The sequence below is a fragment of the Columba livia genome, chromosome 4 (genome assembly GCF_036013475.1).
Source record: "Columba livia isolate bColLiv1 breed racing homer chromosome 4, bColLiv1.pat.W.v2, whole genome shotgun sequence".
In the NCBI taxonomy this organism is placed as follows: Eukaryota; Metazoa; Chordata; class Aves; order Columbiformes; family Columbidae; genus Columba; species Columba livia.
In genome coordinates, this window is record NC_088605.1 from 2,917,912 (window position 1) to 2,939,203 (window position 21,292).

General features: G+C 46.0%; 1 protein-coding gene across 10 annotated transcripts in view; it reads left to right on the forward strand.

The window, feature by feature from the left end:
* SLC4A11 (solute carrier family 4 member 11) overlaps positions 1-21,292 on the forward strand; it is a 127,348-nt gene that overhangs the window by 23,126 nt on the left and 82,930 nt on the right. The window contains exons 1-2 of one of the 10 annotated variants that reach the window (XM_021292862.2): positions 3,054-3,308; positions 20,998-21,048. In XM_021292862.2, the coding sequence (XP_021148537.1) occupies positions 3,248-3,308; positions 20,998-21,048 (112 nt within the window). In that variant the 5' untranslated portion in view covers positions 3,054-3,247. Of the gene's footprint in view, positions 1-3,053; positions 3,309-7,129; positions 7,610-8,638; positions 8,658-8,742; positions 9,936-20,997; positions 21,049-21,292 lie in introns of those variants that run through there. The other 9 variants (XM_065060202.1, XM_065060199.1, XM_065060201.1 and 6 more) reach the window with 9 other exon arrangements.

A 21,292-nucleotide genomic window follows, 5' to 3' on the forward strand; every position in this document is an offset into this window, starting at 1 on the left:
TCTCATACTGTTCTGTCTGGTATGTATTTGTGCTTTCTCAGTGGGCTGGAGGACAGGCACCAAAAAAAAAAGGGGGGGGGACAGTTGCTAAACTCACCCCAGTGTCTCAATCTTCAGGTTGCAGCTGCTCAAATTGTGAGGCCACTATTACCTTGGCCTATAATACTGAATTTCTGTGACTGTTGAAAGCACATTTAGTGCTCCAAACCAGCCTGGGTCTCTGCAGGACCAGTTCAGAAGTCTATCATGAACTGGGATCCTCAGTACTGTGGTTGACACCTGGAGGATTCAGCTCCACAGCTGAGACCCAAGAGCTACAAGTGGTGGGATAAACACTTTAAAACCCTTCCAAATGACAAAAACTCCAAGAAAAGTAGCTGTTAACTGGTGGTTCCCCTCGGGGGGGGTTCCCAGCAGGACACTGTGCTCCCTCTGCCGTGCTGCAGCATTTATTGCAGTGTCCTGCAGGGCTGGGCTGCTGCAGCTGCACAGAGCAGGAGATGCGGTTGGGAAGCAAAGGTTCCACTTGACTTGACTCGCAGTTAAAGCATCAGGAGACAGGAGGGGATTTAACAAGTTCAGAGCATGATTAAAACAGAATAAATGAACTATGACTGCAGGTATGGTAGTGCTTGATTTTTTTTGTTGATTCCATGAGCAGCTTCTTGGCTCTTGTTTAAAGCCTTGGCTGTGTCACAGGGAATCCCAGCAGTACTGCATGCACGAGCGTTGGGTAAGAGTTTCTCTGCAATGCTTGGGTCCACCTAGTGTTGCTTTCTGCCTTCCAAATTCTTGCAGTCTGCAGCGCTAGCCCATCAGAAAGATCATGGTCTTGGCAAAATTGTCCTACTAAAAAGCAAATGTACCTGGTATCTGTCCACGGCTTGGAGGAAACCCAAGTATCTTCTGCTGGGATACATGGCTGATCCTGCTGGACCAGGCGAGCAGGTCCTGTGTGACCTGGTTGTGAAGTCAAGGAGAAATCCCACCGGATTCCCAAACCAGCGCTAGATACAAAGAACTACCTCATACCAGTCAGACAGTCAAGAAGAAATAACTTGCTAAGAGAGGGTAATGAGCATCTGCCTTGAAGGGAGTTTGTCTTCGTGCATAAAGTTAAAACCTGCTGGAGGGAAATGCTCAGATGAGGCTCCTCAGAAGCTGAAGGGCTCAGGGTAGGGTGGAACTGCTGCTCCTTGGATCCAGCTCCCTCTGGGTGACCGTGCTGAGCTGGGTCAGTGGAGACCGCTGGCAAAAAGTGGGTCTGGAGACACTGGGGTAGACCAGATAGCGCCAGACAAAAGGTATCTGATACCTTCTTTGGTGCCTGGCATCATATCGGATAAATTGATACCTTTCCAAAAGCTATACTGGTGGTGGGGCTAATATTTCTAGCAAGGGACACCTATTGCTATAATAATTTGTCATCATCGTAAGGAAATATGGTTGGGTTTGTACAAAAGGAAATTAATATGGGGCCCAGTTTTCCACCACTATCTGTGCGCCCATGGGGTGTAGGTCTTGAAACAGGTCTACAAACCTGTGTAGGAGACTTGTATGAAATACAACCCTGCAAAGTTGTCCCTGTAGGCTTTTGTATGTGTTCCCATAGGCATGTCCTGGTTGCCTCTTCCAGGAGGTGCAGACAAGGTCCCCACTTGGGAGACCGGGCTCCCAGTCACCTGATGTAACTGGACGACTATGTATTCGACTTGTGTGAGGAGCTAAATGTATTAAATTTGTACAGCTTAAACCATTAAAACAACTATTAGCTTCTGCAATGTAAGTAGAACTTCAGCAAAACCACGAATGGTTACTTTTAAAAATACATACATCTTGTAAACCAGCATAATTGCATTAAAACCAGATTTCCTTACTCTTCTATGATGATTTTTGGGTGGGAATGGGTTTCTCTTGTGAGCTGAAAGAGGGGGCACTTAACTAATGTTCCATTTTCAGATGCTGATTCTTTGAAATTAGGTGATAAATAGCACCGGATAAAAGAACATTCATGCTTTACTGGATCTGCACAGTATCTTAAGCCTTCAAATCTTTGCAGGGGATTTCCCACCTCCAGCTAAAATGCTGCTAAATGTTTTTCTAGGTGTTTTTTAATGGTTGTGGTTTGCTGATTTAGAGGATGGGGAAGGTTCACTCTGGATATGTTGCATTGAGACAAAGATCTGTAGCAATCAAAAGCCAACATACCTTTTAAGTCTTCTTTAAACCTCCTTCAGCCCTAATTTCCAAATTTCCCCAATTGCTTGCTGCAGCTCCACCAGCTCAGAACCTTTTGGAGGAAGAAAGGATTGGGAAATGGAGGAACAAAAGAGTCCAGCCTTTATGGTCATATAGCTATTTATCCTGATATACTGTTTACAGACTGGGGGTGATGCAAACATCCTGTTGCCAGTCTAATTGCTACCTTGTTTTTATTTCAGCAGAGGGGTGTTAAGCTTTATTTGCTGCTTCCCCAAAATGCTTCATGTTCAATGTTCCTGGTGTTGGCACCTTCTGGGGAGAGTGATTTAGCAGGGAGGAAAATTAATAATAATAATAATAATAATAAAAAAGGCTTGTTTGGGTTGTGAGCAAACAAGGTAGTGGCAGCTGGGGAAAATTCACCAGAGGGGAAAAAAAAAGGGGACAACAAAGTCTGTAAGAACTTAAATTTGCCTGTTTTTTTTTTCTTAAAGCAAACAGTGCAGGTTGGGGAGCATCACTCTGCACCTGCTTTTAAAGACTTTGTTGCTGTTGTTGCTGCTTGGTTTTGTAAGGAAACTCGAGGTCCATCGCTGCGCCCTGGGGATTTATTTTGTAACCCAACTGGCTGCTTTTGACTCAAACCTGCCTGTGCCAGGTTACTTAAGAGGAAGTTTTGAAAGGACAGAGAAAACTGGTCCGAATGATGGGGCAGCGTGCTGCACATCAACACATATTACGGGAGAAGCGAGATTTGTGAGAAAGGGGCTTTGAATCTTTGTTGTTTGAGTGGAGCCGGGGCCGTGCCGGGGTGCCCCGAGGGCCGCGGCGGGCGGGCACTAGGACCCAGGCGGGGGTGTGCCGCCGCTCCCTCCTTCCCCTTCCAGCCCGCACCGCCACTTTAGTTCTTTATTTATTATAACTATTATTTCTTTTTTTAAGCCGAGCCGGCTTTTTTCCTTCTTATTTCGGCCGGGCGAATAAATAAACAATAGCCTCCCGAAACCACAACAAAGCCCGCCAAAAGTGTGGAGATGAAGACGGGATGAGAGGAAAACCCCGGGCGGCCATGGCAGCGCGACGGGTGTTTCACCTCCAACCATGCGGTGAGGAGCAGGAGTCCTTGCGGGGGGGACACGCACCATAAGTGTGATGAGTGTTTGCCGGCAGTTTGCATAGTTTTCCCCCCTTTCCCCCCCAGCTTTGTTTTTTTGCAGCAGCGGGGAGGGCTGGGATGCAGGGGATGGGGTTGTATCCTTCTCCCTCCCCCTTTTGGGTGCTGGGTGGGGGGAGAAATCTGTGAAATTCTTCTGTTTGCATCATTCCTCAAGGCTTTTTGTTCAGGAGCTGGTTGTTGGCTGGGGGGAGGTGGTGACACCCCCCAAATTTTGCGCTCCGTGGGTCGGAGCGAGATGTTCCAGCCCCGGGAGCGCGGATGCGGAGTGAGAAAAGTACCGGGGGGTAAAGGAGCGATGAAAACTGCCGGGCTTGTTGTTTTGGGGGGGGTTTGCTCCCCTTTTTTGGTACTTGTTTGTACCTAACTAAGGGGAGGGTGTTTAGCTCCGCTCCGGCACTTGCGGATGCGGTTGCGCGACTTTGGGTTGGTAATGGTGTAAAAGCCGCAATAAAGAGGAAAAAAGGAGGGGGGAAAAAAAAGTGAAACTGTATATGTCAAGCTGAACTAATGTAAAGGGTTTGGGCAGTTGTGTGCGTTAACAAAAACTCCACCGATGTGTTGTGGGGTTTGTTGTTTTTTTTTTTTTTTTTTTTTGAAAAGGTGGGTTTAAATGCGCTTTGAAATGCACTTTGTGCTTGACTCTAAATTAGCAAAGTTATTTTCTGAAGTGCCTCCCCCCCGCCTTAGCAAAGGAAGCGCTTCCTTCATCAGCATGGCTGCGTTAGCGCTGGTTTGACACTGCACTAAATGACAGGGACTTGGGTTCGTGGAGGAAAAGTCTGGCGTTTTGGTGGGTTTTTTTTATTCTGGAGTAAAAGCAACTGTAGGTGGCACAACAGCTTTGCTGCTTGCGAAGCAGCGATCAGGAGCCTGGTGCTCAGATCCTCTTGAGGATCTCCAGGAGGATTGTGCCCTCGGTTTATTTCCTTTTTCTCCCCTTTCCCCGTTTAATAAGAAGTTTGAGGAAGAACATGAGATATGAAGCGCGGCTTTCTTCTGCCCTGCTGTTTTCTATTGTCGCTGTTGAGACCTGGTGTAGTAGATGGGCTGTGCAGCGGCAATATGCATGTGAATAATCTATTTGAAACATAGAACTCTTTTTTTTTTTATTGAGTTGTTGCAACATGCAATGTTTGCAGGACTTCTTAAGTGGGTTTTCTGTAGGTGTGAACGTAGCTTTGTTCCCTCCTTTGTGGAATTTTCTGTCCATCAAATGCTGTAGCTGAACCACGGGACAAACAGCTTGACCTGGGGCTGGGTGAATCCAGTGGTACTTCACCCTTCTCACCTGGGTTGCTGTTGAAATTGGTTTTCTGGCTGTCTTTTTTTATAAGGTTGGAAGAGAACAGTGATGCGACTCTTCAGTCTTGTCCACCCCACCACCTCAGTTGTTGCTACCACCCTGTGACCCGTTTCCCTGCTATAATTGAGACACGTTGGCTAATCCATCACAAGCATCCTTCTAGTTTTGAAATATATGTAGCTTTTACATGGTTGCTGCTCTGTGAGAATTAAGTACCGCAGAGGAAGTCCCTCTCTGGCTCTCGTGTCGTTCCTTGGCAATTTGAACACTTTAGCTTGTTTAAATGAACGCAGCTAGAAATACAAGTTGTGCTTTTACATGGAGCACTGGCTTGACTCCCCCAGCGGCATAAGATATCTGTATGTAAACTCATAGCACCTTGACTTCTAGTAAAGCTTGTAGTAAATCATTTTAAGGCTGTAAACAGTTGTTAAAATGAGCTTTATTTTTACGTCGAGCCAATATGAAGACAAAGATGTTAGCTGCGAAGCTGGATTTTAATCGGGAGTTATTTGATTTAGCACGGTGCTGTTATATTTGCCTGTATAAGGCTGAAAGCTCAAACCTTGTCCTTGCAGAATGGTGGTGATGTTCTGCATATGTACTTTATGCCTTAAGAAAGGTGATAAATCATATTACCTAGGGGGGGAAAAATAGCTGTGTGGTGGAGTTTGGGTTTTTTGGGGGGTGTGTTTTCAGTGAGTAATTCTGAAAACTGTGCTGTGATTTAGGTGTTTCTGGGAAGCCTCAGTGATCGCTATCCAAAAGCTTTCTAGTTCTTTAGCTTGCGCGGCACTTGAGTTACCACTTCCTAATACAGACCCACCAAAATTCATCTTTCCAATGCAAAACCACTTCTAGAAGAGCCTCGTTTCTTTCATGTAGGATTTGTTTGGAAGTAAACAACGCTTTGAGATGCTTTAATGACTCATCTTCATGAAATTGTCATCTAGACTCTAAATATGCAAACAACTGCCCAGCACACCAGGTAATGCACCATATGTTAAATCCATGCTCCCTTTGCTGCCAAGATGTGACATGATTTCCCTGCCAGAGCAGGACATGGATCCCGCTGGGAAGGATGCGGTGCAGAAACGTTAAGGAATTGCCTCAGCATTCCCAGTTTTTATAAGTTCATCTTAATTTGAGCAGTGGTTTGTGATGGTGAAGTCTGCAAAGCAGCTCCTGTAGGAGTTTGTGCTGGGGACCTGGTGAAACTGGAAAATACTTACTTATTTTCTAATGCAATATAATTTCCCGAATATAATCTAATCTAAGGTCCTTGTAAAGCCTTTCTGCAGAGCAGGGTGACATGCTGGCTCGGAGCAGAACACTGTAGGCTTCTGCATCTGTCAGTGCTGGCTTCGATATCAAAGTGTTTAGCTGTCACTCATAATTCCCTGGGTTTTTCTGTTCCCTGTTTCTAAATTCATCCCTGGCTCTGACTTGCAATTAAAAAATATATATACACCAAGGGCTCCAGTGTAACTCTGTTATTGAAGGAGTATTTGCGAGCTCTGGTGGACCAGTGGAAGCTGTGATTTGGGTTGGACACAGAGGGAATAGAGTCCAGTTTCACTCCTCATAAACATCCTGCTGAGAAACTGAGAGAAGATGGGCAGGAACACATGAGAACTCCATCCGCGCCACCGGAGTGGGTAACGCTGAATTTATACTTGTGTTGGGCAGGAACTTTCCTCTCTGTGGTTGCTTTTTGGCTTTCTAGGTTTGAAGGACCTGATGCAAGTGCCAACAGTGAGGGATGGATGGAGATTAGTGATAATGTGGGCTCTGGTGGGGGGGAAGACTCCCACATTTGAAGCTGGTGGAGAGGAGATCTTGGCCAGTCACTGCTTGAAGCTGGACCAGCCCTCATCTCAAGATGCTGTGGGTGGGTTTTGAACAGCAGTGGTGACGGGAGTGAGTTATTGTTGGGTGCTGCCTGCTCATGGGGGCAGAGGAGCAGAAAATTAGGAGAGAGGGGCAGTCTGGGGGTTGAGGATGAGGGGACCTTCCTCCCCTTTGGGTGTTGGGGTTAGTGATGACCCCCTGCAGCAATGGGAGCTGCATCTTGGGCTCATCCCCTGGGGAAGAATCACCCCATAGGACATGGAGCTGAGCATCAGGCTTATTCCATCAGGTTCATTCTCCTTTTCCTCTTACTCACTGCCATCTCCTTCTCCAGGAGCGAAACGCCTCTTCCCCCCCGCTCCGAGCCTAATTGCATCCCCAGGGTTTAACACACGTGTGTTTGTTTTATTCAACGTGTTGGCTGTTCCCACCGGAACAGCCTGATTTATTTATTTTTGTTATTTTTTAGGGATTGAGCTTTTTTTCTCTTTATTTTTTTTTTTTTGCTTATTGTGCACAACAAGCCACCGCGCAAGATATTCCTTGGGGTGGGGGGTGGGTGGGTGAGGAGGAATTGTAGTAATGCCAGTACTTCTTGAATATTATAAACCTGGCTTATCAGCGCGACGCAGAGCTGGAATTTGTCTCTTCCTGTGCTGCATCTCTGCTTTCTGCGAGGGGCGTTTAAATACAGGCTGGAAGACGCAGCCTTTCCAGTGTGCTCTGCCGGGCTGTGACAGCAGCAGCAGGGCTGCTTGAGCAGCTCTTTTTTTATATATATATATATATATTTTCTTGCACTAATTCCTCTCCAAAAAGGGACTTCTCTAGGAGAAGGCTTGGAGACTGCATGTCCCAACAGTACCCGCTGAAGGAGGCGAAGGGAGACGCGGTTTGCTTCGTACCTGGCTCTCCTCTCTTCTCCGTCCTCATGGAGCCGGCTTCTTTTTGCTACCCCCGGCTCACCTTTCTCCGCTCGCCCTATGGCCAGTTTGGGGCCAGCGCTGGCTCTTCGCAGGATTTGGCCCCGTGGCCACAACGTTTGGTGGCGCAGAGGTGGAGCGGGTCGGTGGACGGTGCGTGATTGGGGCTAAAAGGGTTGGCAACTGGAGAAGGGGTGGTGTTGGGGTATAGCAGAGAAGCCCATTGAGATTTCGGGGGGTTTTGGAGGCTGGGGGTGAGGTGGTGCGGGTAGGACGCATTGGGGTGGTTTTGCTGATGGATTTTCCCCTCGTGGAGCTCGTTTGGCCGCTGTCATCTCCACCGAGGAGCAGCTCTGGTCCCTCCTGCACCCTGGTGCCCAGGGAGAGCTGATAAACAACCTCAGCACGGAGAAAATAATACAAATAGAAACTGATCTTAGCCATTCTTCTGTTTCATAAGCTCGTTCACTCACTGAAACGAATCCGGCGGTCTTTTGAAACCTGAAATACTTGCTGGAGGCTGGGTGGGCTCCTTTCACCTTTAGACTTGGGATGCTGTCGACTCTTCTGAACTATTATTAAAGGTATCAAGTGTAGGAATAGGGGAAGGTATTAAGATCCTCTAGTGGAGATTTTTCTCACTATGAGGAAGTATTAAAGTATCAGCTTGGTTCAGAATTTTACATGTTTATTTACTGCAAAGAGTCTATAAGGAGAATCTCAGTGGATCCTGTTGTTTTCAGGAGTGGTGTAGGTGCTGGTCCCAAGGAACAGGAGTCTTGCCTGTAAAACTCTTTTTGGAGAAGGTGTGATGATGAGGTTCTGAGCAGCCTGATGTAGTTTGAACGTGGTCCTGCCTGGAGCAAGGAAGGTGCTGGGAGACCTCCAAGGGTCTTTCCCACCCTCAAATGCTTCTTGAACCACAATAATCCTTCCTTTGCATCTTATTAACAGCCTGAATATGATGTGCCTTACCTGGAAAAGCTCGTCAGGTGGCATGCAGAAAAAATAATAGAGGCTGGATGAGCAGTCTCAGCAGAGAAAATGCGTAGGAGGTGTTTAAAAACATGCGTTGCCTGTGGTTTCGTGCAGCGGAAACAAGTCTGTAGCAGGGACTGAAAACGGGGTATGTGGCTCTGACTGAATTTCTCCGCTAACAGCGATGCCTCGCCTGGCACTGGGGAGCGTTTGCTGCCTCCTGGTAAATACGATTACTGGGGAAATTGTGACTTAAAAGTCACAGAATTACTGTAAGGGACTTGGAGATGACGGCGTGACCCAGTCTTGCCAGCGTTTGGATAACTCGCTGTTTATTTCTGTCTTTTTTTAGGGTTCTGCTTTTTCTAAGCTGACTTGATGCTGCTTTGGGGAGTTAGGTTTCTTTCTTTATTATTATAATTATTATTATTTTTTGGCCAGCACAGACCATTCCTCTGGGCTTTAAACATCCAGCTGGGGGAGACTTGGCTTATTGTTATGAAAATCTTGAATTGTAAGGAAAGTGAAGCACTAGAATAGGCTGGAGGGGAGCAGGGGGGGGATGTGGCATCTCCCCTCCAAAGCATTTTGGGCACCGTGCAGTCGAGCGCCGGGCAGACGGGCTCGGGTTTAAGTCTCCTCGGGTGAGGTGAGGTCTTTCCAGCTCTATTTTCTGCGACTTGCCGGTATAACGCAGACTTATCGCCCTGTTTGCCGTTCCCTTGTGCAGGCTCCTCATTGAACACGTATGTTAACCCTTGAGTTGCTGCTGAACTGTCAGGCTGGGTAGCATAGAAAAAAGCATCGGAGCTCAGCCCTGTACAGGGCAGAGCACAGCAGCTATACCTTTAAGAAATTTGCAATATATACCTCTTGGCAGCAGGTTTTTTTGTGTTGTTTATGGTGGGGTTCTTTCCCCCCCTTTTTTCTTCCTGCGTCTTCACATCCTCTTGTTCTCCCTGTACTTCTGTCTGTAAGGTACAGCATCTTCACTTGAGTTGAGCCTGGCTGCCACAAAGCTGCTTTTCTTCTATTTTTTTCTTTTTTAAGGAGGCATGAGCTTCATCTATACAGCATCCAGCACAAACCACCAGCTCCGAAGCACAGGGTTGCTTTAATTCTATATATTCTTTCCCCTCCTTGGTACAAGAAGCAAACAGCTCTGAGATGGGGCTGGGGGTGGCAAGAGGAGACAACCCCAAGCCCACCCTTGGCATGTGGAGCGATGCTTGGCAGGCGTGAAGTTCCAGGTTGGGAGAGCTGGGTTCGAGGTGTCTGTTTTGGGAGCTAATGAGTCGCCCTCTCACTCCACCCATTTGCCTCTCGCCAATCGGAAGTGAGGGAGAAAGATGCTCTGGATGGATTAATATTGGAGCCGTGTAGAAAGCACCAAGTGTTGCCTCTTCGGCCACCTGAGCGAGTGGCATTTGGGAACAAGTGCTGGTGGCTCGGAGGGAGCGGGGGCTGTTTGAACAGCGTCTCTATTGAAGTAGCAGCGCAGGTAAGTTTTGCTCTTAAAAAAAATAGAAAGCCACTCGAAACTGAAGCACTAATGTTGCTGGCTGATGCTTTTGGACAGGAAATCTAGAAAACCAGCTCTGCCAGCTCTTTAATTATTTAATTCGCTGAAGTAAGGCAGTGCTTGATGTATTTTCAATGGGCTTTGCTGCTTAGCGATGATATCTATTGCCTGTGCTGGATGTCTCTGTGCTGTTGTGTTTAAGGATGGAGGATACCTTTTGAATTCAATTTACATTAACCAGAGTGCTGTCTTTCAGGCTTTGAATTTAGTTTCAGGGTATGCAAGGGGAGAGGAGCACAAGAGGTCTTACCTGTTCTGTTTTATTTCTCTAATTAATGTTAAAGCATCCAAACGGTGTGCCTGCAAGGCTTTACATACTGATGCTTCACGTGGGGAAAGTGCAGTGCTGAGTGAAAACAAAATGCATATATGTAATCTAAAGATGCTCGCAAACATCATCCCTGTTGCTGTAGCCATGGAAGCCACGTAGATGAATGGTAAACAATGTCCTAATGAATAACACTATCATGGATTGTCAGTCTGCAATTATTTCACCACTGGACCAGGGCATTTTTATTTTGGGTTGGTGATAGACAGTAAAATCAGATCTGATGCTGCTGGCTCTTTTTCCCCCCAGCCTGTGGTGGTGTTGTCACTGCTGTTGTTTTGTGGCTCCTAGACATAGAAACTCTATGGGGTGATTTGTGTTCTCCTGCCAAGCCTGTTGTAATTAAAAATGCCTCTTTCTGTGGGGAGGGTTGAGGCTGAGCATCCTTCGGACTGCTTGAGCATCCTCTGAACTACCCACTTTTAATGGCAAGGGGAGGTTTTTCTTTCTGTGTCTTTCTGGGAACCACAACTGAAAACCTGTTTGGTGATCAAATGGCTGAGTTCAGTGCTGTGTCTTTTTGTGTTTACAGCAGAGACCTTGTTTTTTTATTTAACTTCTGGTTTGGGGTGAATTAGAGCTGGTCTCCTGCTTGATCCAGATGCCTTTTGGGTGGTGGTGGTGAAGGGGTGCAGGAAGAACTTCACTGCAAACTTGGCCCAGCCACTGCTGCCTCTTTAGTGTCTGCTGGCAGTAAGATTGGGGATAAAATAAGTTGTAGAAACATGTTTTGGAACACAAAGTATGGTCTTGGTATCCTTGGGGGGATGCTGGAGCATGAAACTTGTGGTGCTGGAGCATCTCTTCCACTGAACACCAAAGATGAGTCTGTAGCTGCTAGTTTACACCTTAAGTAGTAGCTTAATTTTTACAGTATTTAACACAACCGAACCACTGTAGGGAACAGCTCCCTTCCTCTGAATAGCCCCAAGCAAGTGAAATGTTGACAGACTGACTGTCTCTTAACCGCTTCGGCATATTTTACATGGTACCACTGCAGATAAGTGGCAGGTGGTGGCCTCTGGAAGACCTGGCTGTACAAGGGAAGCGTTTCAGCAAAGAAAACTATCCAAAGCAGCTTTCTGAAGCCGTGTCCAACCCTCACCAAGATTTGGGGCCATTGCAATATCTTTCTCTTTTTTGATTAAGAGTTAGGAGGTTTTTGATAGGGCCATGTAAGGGAAAGAGCTGTCAGAAAAGCTGTCAGGAAGAGTGAATGCTTTCTAAATTATTGAAATGTTTCAGGAAAAGTCTACCAAAAAGCTGCAACCGGTCTGTTCTTGGGTCTTTGCCAGCTTGTGGGATCTCTGGAGGTATTTGCTTTCTCTTCTCTCTGTGTAGCACTTATGCAAGAAATCCTTGCAAGCCTTAAATCACTTTGTTTAGAGGGCCCAACGAAATGAAGCTTCCCCCTGGAAAGAAAAGGCAAAGAGCTCAAATTCTGTCTGGCAGCCAAATCCCAAAGTGTCGTCGTTCCCCCTGCTTCTCAGCTTGTCCCACTCACCTATGAAATGCTGGCCAAGAAACTTGGTGGAGGAGGGAAACAATATCCCATTAGCAAAGCAGCTGCATGATGGGCAGGGTTGCTTCCTCTTGCAGCTCACCTCTGGGAGGCACCCTCGGATATTAATTGCTTGGGTGGGCTAAATTGTGATGAGTGTGGTGCTGCTGGTAAATCCAAGCACCTCAAGCCCAACCTCTAACATGCATGGGTTGGTTTTTGAGGGGGAAGGTCTCTGGTTGTCCCCGCTGCGTCCAGCAATCTTTTATTAAATGGTTTTATGGCGATGGGTGCTCTGGAGGAAGCTGGGGAGGGCATGGAGAAGGGGAATTATTTAATGTAGCAGGGAAAATGCTTTGAAATCAGACATGTCTGATCCCTGAGCCTGTGTGTGGGTGTGTGTTTGCCTGGCAGCGAGCAGGCAGGAGATGCCTCCTGCTTTATCCTTTCAATATGATGCTTTCTTATTTTCACAGCCAGCAACTGTGAAAATTAGTTCTGGGGTTTCGTGTACCAGAGTGACCCCAGCATGATTTAAGACCTCCTCATGCAATTTACCTCCACCAGAAGAATATGCAGCTCCTTGCGTATAATCCCTGAATCTTATATTTTAGTGACTGCTGAGCCATGAAGCTAGAAGTTGTGTTTCCCACCTAGATCAGGACTGGCATCCTGGGGTGGTGACACTGTGATGGAGGACACTGTTCAGGTAGATCTGTGGAGCAAAGTGACTGGTACACCTGGGAGATGTCAGAGGGTTGGTGTCACCTCCTTCAAAAAATCAGAAATGGGACACAGGTGTGTTGGAGATGTTTATTTCAGGGTGATCCAGACCTCTTAGTCCCAAAAATGCAAATTCTGGGAATATGAAACCCTTGTGGGAAGCGAAGAGGTGGTGCAAGCCTTTAGGGGATACTTCTGGAAAAGGGGGTCAGGGAAGACAAGCAATTCATCTGTGGAATTCTGTGGCAAGAAGAGTATGTTTAAACATATGTAACTTCTATAAAGAAGTGCTTTTTATGAACAGAAACATCCTCTCCTGTAAGGATTGCTAGAGGACTTGCCTGTGTCTACACACAAGGAGGGAAGAGCTTGTGTCCCTGCAGGCCTGAGTCTCGTGGCCAAAGCAACAATTTGCCATTGGATTGAGCTACTTAAAAGCACCTTCCTGCTACATGTCTGCCTTGGACAACACTTAATCTTCTCAGTTTACCAAGGTGGAGGGGTTTGGAGTAGATTTAAATCTTCTAGGGTCGTGGCTGTCTTCTAGACTGTTTCCAAGACCTCAAAAATTGATTTATTGTAGGTGTTTGCATGGGGGTGATGTGTAAAATGACCCATCTAGGTAAAGGTCTCCAAAAAACAACCTACTTTATCACAAAAGTGGTGGCAACGCTTGCTGGTATAGCACACTGCTGCCTGTGTTAAACCTATAGGCACAGCATGTGGGGATGAGTCCTTCATCCTTTGGTGTCTGGTTGCGATTTTTCAAAGGCTTGACAGCTTCATGATGAGGAGGATAAGCTGAGAGGAAAAGTGGGGGCAGAAAAGGAATGTAGACAGAGGGTTTTCTGCCCTTTTTGTGAGCGCTGGCTGGAGTGTCCCCTTAAGCTTTCAATGTGATGACTGATAGGTTGTGAACTCTTCAAACAGTGATGAAGAAAAGCAGTATTAGGAAGTTATTTAGATATGTAGTTCCTAGGTCTATAAAGTTATTTTTACAGGCAGAAAATAGTGGGCTGGCATAGCATAGATTACCCCTTCAGCTCTATTGCTTGTTGAATTCAGTTTTTCATTTACTTCTTGAGTTATTTTATTCAAAGCTTGTCCTGAAACTTTACATGCTGTTGAGGACTTGAGAGTGTGAACATGTAGGTTCTCTGTCCTCTAAATATAAGCACTGGAGTTCTGTGTCCAGCTCTGGGTCCTCAGCACAGGACACACATGGACCTGCTGGAGAGGGGCCAGAGGAGCCACAGGAATGATCCAAGGATGGAACAGCTCTGCTGTGGGACAGGCTGAGAGAGTTGGGGTGTTCAGCTGGAGAAGAGAAGCTCCGGGGAGACCTTAGGTGCGGTCTTTCCGGACTTAAAAGGGGCCCATAAGAAAGACTGGGACAGACTTTTCAGCAGGGCCTGTTGTGAGAGGACAAGGGGTGATGGTTTTAAACTAAAGGAGGGAGATTCAGGCTGGACAGGAGGAAGGAATTGTTGTCCCTGAGGGTGGTGAGAGCCTGGCCCAGGTTGGGCAGAGAGGTGGTGGATGAACCATCCCTGGAGACATCCCAGGCCAGGCTGGACGGGGCTCTGAGCAACCTGAGCTGGTGAAGATGTCCCTGCTCATGGCAGGGGGGACACTGGGGGAGCTTGAAGGTCCCTTCAATGCATACTATGCTATGATTGTGTGTGATGGGCACGGGGATGTAGTTGGGGGGAGGAGGAGCATGGCTGGTCCTCTGGTAGGTTGTCATGGGTCTCAGCCCTTCCCAACAGCGGTACCCCTGAGAGGAAGGATGAACTGAGGAGGACAGGGCTCGGTGCCTTGTGAAGGGGTTGATCCCCTCAGCCTCTGCTCGGGATGCGATGTGGCTGGATGTGTGTCCTCGCTGAGACACGTGTTGTGCTTGCCGGGGGTGAGACTGTAAAACTGCAGTCAAGAGGAGTTCTGTAGTAGATCTTGATTCTTATCCCTTCAAGGTAAAACTCCCTGGGAGGTAGCAGAGTGCCGTTATTTCCCATTTAATGACTTACAAAAGGTCTTTTTATCACTCTCGGTTCTTTTCCATTATGTTTCCCACTGCTTTTGTCAAAGCAAACCGGTGCTTTCCAGGGAAAGGTCTGCGTTTGGGCTTGCCATGGGCAGCAGCATTACACCATACTTACCAGGCGCTTTCCTGCCCGAGCATTAACACACACGCTTTACTCGTCTTATACTTCCGTGAACTACGGTGATCGGTTTTGAAACCCTGACTTTTGTGGTTTGTTTCTTTTGCCTTTGTCACATCTCCAAGTGTAAAGAAAAACAACAGGTAAAATCTCAGCCTTCTGTTTTTTATGTGAGTTGTTATTGCCCAGCAATACGGGCACATTTCTCATCACTGTGCCAGTATGAGCTGTGCTTTCAGTAGTGTTTTCCAGTTGAAATATGCAGGCCCGTGGGGAAGGGATCAGCCTAAGGAATGGATAGAAATGAGATGTGGTAACTTAAGGCCAAGCAGCTTTTCACGTGCTGCTGTCCACTTGTTCTTGCTGACTTGAATGGTTTTAAGTAATCTGCAGCAAATGTCTCCACCAGGAGACCTCGCTGCTTGGTTCTTCCCTGAAAGCTGCCAAAACCTCATGTTCCATAAGCACAAAAGATGTGCATGAGAATCCTGCAGTATCGATGTATTTGGACCCCTCGGCTGGTCAGTGCGATCAGATTTGCTGCCTGCCGGTCTCTTTTCCTATTTTTCTGTGGTGATGTAGTTTTGTGTTACAAAAGGAGTTTGTGGCTGAGCTCTTGCTGCATACAGAGGTTTTTAGATTCTCCTTTCAGTCAATGCTCCACGTAATTAAAAAATGAAACCGCTTCTCCTGCAGGTTTCCCTTGGGATATTATTCCTTCTGTGTTGTTTTTTTTTCCTCAAGTCTGATTTTTCTGCTGACTTGGGGTGGAGGAGGGGAGCAGCATCACTTGGTTATTAAAGTATTAGTATAAATCATGACTCTCTCCCAACCCCAAATGGCATAAACCTGGGTGCAGCTCCCTGGTCTCTTGTGCCGCTGTGGACCCCTTTGTCCTGTGATGTTGATTCATGGTGAGAACAATAAATGAGTTCAGAGTTTAGTATCAAATACCAGGTCTGGTGGAGCCTTGGATAAGGGAGAGTTGTATCATCTTCCCCAGATCTAAACCTTAGATGAGACAAAACACTTGCTCAAGCTGGATTTGGCCCCAGATCTGTTTGAGGGAGTGCAGCCAACCGCAACGTTCCCCATCATGCGGGGAAGCTGGTGCCCAACTATTTAAATGGTAGTGATGGATCTTTTAGCATTGATTAACAAACTCATCTTGAAGTGGCCAAAACCTCGTTGTAATGCTAAAGCCTGACATGTCTTCTGGAAAGTAGATTTATTTCTAGATAGTTGACTCAGTCACGTTGAGAATTGGTAATTCCTTCTGGGAGGAAATTGGAAAAGTCTAAAGGTTTTTTCCAACTGAACAGGTGATTTTTAAGAAATCTTTGTTGTTATTGTAACTTGCTCAAAGGTGTTTTGCCTTATCAGCTTTAAGGCAAGACGTTGTATTTGCTGATGAGTTTCAGAAATGTCCTCAGAGTGAAGAATGTGTTGAAACTGGGATAACGGAGCACACCCTGAGTAGAAGATGAAGGTACCCAATGGTTTTCCACTGATGGGGTAACTAAATTCTTCAGATGTACAGGCTGCTTATGTTCAGAGCCAATGTTAAAGGGTCTGTAAGTGAAAAAGTATCTTCCTAATAACTCTGTCAAGATAGTGTTGCCTTAAACTCCAATTAAACCTCAAGACACCAGAATTTAGAGAGATTAACTGGGGTGAAATCATAAAAGCTGAAGTCTGGTACCGTTTGTATAGAGCTTGTTTTGCTTCAATATAAGGCTTGTGCTGCACGGGGCTGTTTGTTTGGAAGATGCCAGCAGCAGAACATTGTAATTGAGTTACCGAAGTATCCAGAGAATGTGTTTTTATTTGTAATCCGCTAATATTGCAAGGCTCAAGAGAACTTATTACTAACTTTAAAACAAGAGAGTTAAAATGGGTTATTAGATCTGAGACACATTTCCCCGCAGGAATTTAATAATGGAGGATGGCACGGTAGAGCTTGTTCTTTGTTAAATGCAAATGTAAAAATGGTAAGAATGTTAGAAATCAGGAAGTATATCCACTTATCTGATATGTCCCACTGCAGATCATCTGATTCGTCCTAGTCCTAAAACCAAGCACCTTAAACTAGAGCAAAATACCAGTTGAGTAGTAAACTTCATGTACCTCCCTCTTGTTGGCTCTAGGAGTCACTGCAATAGCTTTAAGTCAAAAGGCAGTGGTTTATTTCTGAAATCCTAAGCTGTATCCCTGAGTCTAGAGAAATAGGCTTTGTTTTCCATTTTGCAGTGCTTCAGCTCTTCAATTTTACCTTTTGAATTCAGTGCTCATAAAGGGATGAGAAACCAGTCAGAAGCTTTTATTTGAAGAAGCAACTGAGTGGTGACACTTGTAATGCCTGTCCAATTCAGTCTCATCTCAGAGACATCCCTGTAGCAAATGAGGTGGGGTGGCAGCCAAAACTGATTTGCTGGAGTAAATTAACTCTTAAAAATGAAGAGTGCTGCTGAAATTGTCAAAAGACCTATAGCACAGGCTTTTTGGCAGATAACAGAAGATGGCATCTTGTTCTGCCTTTGGATGGGGGAGCCTGGTTGTCCCTGTAGGTGTTGGGTGGGGAAGCGAGGGCATGGACCTCTCTGTCCAAGATACTAGAGGCACGAGGGTGAATTTGCTGTGTTGGTGTATCTTGGCTCCTTGGGGTAATGCCTCCAGCTTTGCCTCTAAAACCCTGACCTTATGTCTTGCTGAAATTGCTTTACTTGGATGTTTTTTTAATTGCTGAAATCTTTGCAAGAAAATCTGGGGGAAAAGAACAAGCCAAATGTGCTTGGTGGATGTGAGGGAAATGATGTGCTGGTGTGGAGAGGGGAACTCCCACCCTGTGCTAATGAAGTGCTCCCCAGACTGCAAGTCTTCTCCTCCAGCCTGCAAAGGGCTGATTTATACTTCATAGAAACACTTCTGCAACTTCAGGCAAACCCTGGAGCATTGTAATGTTGATCTCTAACATCTTTGGAGACTTGTATTCCTGTCCAGGATTCCCTGCGCTTAACAATTGCATTGATTAGCACAGTGTTTTATAACTGCCTGATGATTGAGCTCTTTTAATTTTGAGAGTGGAGAGATGGGGCAAGGAAAGGCAGGTTGGGGAGTGTCAGGCAGTGGGTATGTACCTTATTGCTAGAGAAAAGATGGCTCTGCCTTGCTGTCGGTTCTGCATAATGTGAACCCGTTGCTCCTGTCTCCAGCAAAACATGATTAAGGAGCTGGGACCTTGGATATTAAAAATCCCATAAGCCTTATGCAAGGAGAGGCATGTGCTGTTGTTTGCCATGCCAACTGCTACTGAGTATGCACTTAAGCACAGTCTAGCTGGTCTTGTCCTTAGCTAGCGTCCCATAAACATATAAGCTATGCTTGTGCGAAATTGATTAAGGAAAATACAGTGTTGTAGAAAGAGTTTGTGTTGGAAGTGATGTTCCAAGCCCCCCAATGCCCCCCCTGCCATGAGCAGGGACATCTTCACCAGCTCAGGTTGCTCAGAGCCCCGTCCAGCCTGGCCTGGGATGTCTCCAGGGATGGTTCATCCACCACCTCTCTGCCCAACCTGGGCCAGGCTCTCACCACCCTCAGGGACAACAATTTCTTCCTCATGTCCAGCCTATAGGGAGAAGATGACTGATGCATAAGGAGGAAATATATTAATTGCCCCCTCTTTCTCTGTTCTGCTCAGTTAAATGCTACTTTTTCTTGGCTCTCAGAGATGCAGATTATGTGGCCCCCAATTTACCCATCCTACCTCTGCTTCTGCTTATATCTTCAAGCTAGTCCAGTAGCTCTATGCGTGTGTCTGGGCTTGCGTAAACACCCCATTACCTTTTACCTCCTGGGCACATTACACACCATTCCTGATACTAATGTGCGTAGCCCCTTCCGTGGGGGGTTGTAACAGCTCTTCAAAAGGCTCCAGCAAGACTGTTTGGAAGCCTGAGTCCCTTTGGTGCTATGGGACAACATTACACAGGGAGAAGACAAATTACCAGGGCTGGATTTCAGTCAGGACAATAGTAGGGTGAGCACCTGACCCTTTTTTTTCCCAAACTTGCCATTGCATCTTTAATTACAAGGTTAAGACCTCTGTTTTATGACTCATCTGAAAAAACAGTACCTCCAACATAAATGCTTGAGCGTGTTGCCTAGGGGACTATCGCTCGTTAGTGACTCAGAGGAACGAGTGCCACCTAATGAAGTGGCACTGACTGCTGTAATACCCCAGCTTTGCCCTTTTCATGCCTGGTCCAAGCAACGACCAAATCAGAGCCTTCTGTAAAGGTATGATGTCAACTTGGGCAATGCTGCAGTTAGAAGATACTTTTAACAAGGAAACCAACCAGCCAGCTCTGAATTCCTGCTCATTAGGCATTATCAAGCCATAGAAATAGGTGTGTTCAGTTAAAAAGCAAACAGTGCGTCTCATTTTGCCTGGTGAAGGATGAACATGTTGCTTCAGGCTCCCTCAGAAGCTGTAACAGAAATGAGAAGTTGATATACCTTCCTGGTGGGAACGTCAGGTCCTTGGGTAATCCATCCGCATAGGTGTATTTTGTTTCTGTGAAATACGTAAATGCAATCATTACACAATAAGAGCCTCTTAAAAAAAAAAAAAGACTTTCCTTTGATCGTTAGCATGCTAATTAGTCTGGATGGATCTTCTCCTTCCCTTCCAGGTGGAGGGAAACAATTGACTAGTGTAATGGGTGCCCCTTGGCCAGGGTGCATTTGTTCCTCCAGCCTATTGTTCTGGGATGAATTTTGGAACATCGTGTTTCTCTCTTGGACCAGACAGTTGAATTGCCCTCAGGTTTTTGTATTTTATTTTATTATTATTTTTTTTAATGGTCATCAGGGTGTCCCTCCAGGAACTGTCTGCACTGAAGGTCTGTGACAAGCGTTAGGGCTGGAAGGTGCTGCCGTCAGTGGCGTGACTTGTATCCGTCTGGTGCACAAAGGTTCCCAGTGGACCAGGATGAATTATGATGCTTGAAAATGTGACACACTGTAAAGGGGGGGGGGAACAAACCAGAGCATATAACCTGTAAGCCAAAAGTTATAGGGTAGAGAAAGGGTTTTTGGGAAACTGTCTCATACCTCAAACGAGAAGCAGGAAGCCTAATCTGTAGAACAATAAAGCAGGGAAAACCTCTTTCCTTGTTGGCCCAAATTCATCCCAGGCTTGCGTAGGTAATGTTTGATTAGCTTAATGAATTGGGAAAGACAGAGCAAATATATTCCTCTTTTTGATTGCGTTTTGGCTGGGAAGAAACATGTAAATGGGCATCATCTAGTAGTAGCTTTCTAAGAGACCGCTTGGGTGACTTTTGCTCAAGTAAAGAGCTTTGTTAGCTCACTGTAAAACAGGGCATGCACCTGTGCAGAAAAGCTGGTGCTCCTAACCTAGGCAGTCTGAACTGTCAAATATTATTAGTATTAAAACCAGCCAGGCTGGGTTTGGGTACCAGCCTTCAATCACACCTGAAGGCAGGTGCCTCCTGTGCTGTTTGTACATCTCTTTGCGTGCTCAATACGTAATTTTGTCAGCAGTTAATGGCAGGACTGCCTTGCTAACAAATAAAGGATTTGGTCCCACTGCGTTTGTGGGTTCGTCCTTGGGCAGCGTCACTTCCCACGTGTGGTTTCCTCGGGACACCCTGTTGGTGCAGATGGTGCTTGCAGGACCCCAGCTCAGGAAGGAGACCCAGGAAAGCTACAGAGTTCTGGTGCTTATCTCCAAGTGCCAAGCACTGTTTTGGGATATCCTAACAATTAGGAGCAGCAGAATAGGATGCGATATCCTGTTCTCATCTAAATTGAGTTGTTTTTTCTAAATTAAACTGGTTCTTGTTACATAAGCATAAGCTACAGCCTGGACTTCATTATAGCTTTTATTTTTGTATACAAGCTTTGTAGATGCTCAGGCTGTATTATTTTTGGATGCATTTGTTCAGGTTTAATAGGTCACTGAGATGATCAGGCTTGTCCTGATCTTTAGTCTTGCTGTTTTGTGGTCCCAGCCCAGGATGTCTGAGACCACTTAACTCTTTTCAAGCAGTAACTGTGACTGTATGGAATATTCTGGTAAATACAAGTCAATAAACAAAAGGTTGAAGTTGCCACACTCAGGAAAATCTGATGCCTGCAGTATTTTGAGCCTGGCTTGCTGGTGTAACCCAGACTTACAGTGAGTTTAGCAGTAAGGTGAGGACACTCAGCATCTTGATGATTTCTCTTTTTCTGTCTTTTTAGAGTCTCCACCAGCAGCGATGTCAAGGAATGGATACTTCTTTGAAGAGAGTGGCAAGTATTATTTGACTTGTTTGTGTATAGTGTCACTGTACTGGAGGGACAGATGCGCTATGGGGTTAGCTGGACTTCAAACTCAAGAGATCCAAAATGCATTTAGTTTAAGCAGCATGTGAACAGCATCCTGCATGGTAGTTGTGTAATCTTGTACTTGAAGCAGACTCTGCATTTTTAAATCCTGTAGATGTTCTAGATATGCAAAGCAGTAAATAATCATCTTTGCATTGTCATCAGTGAC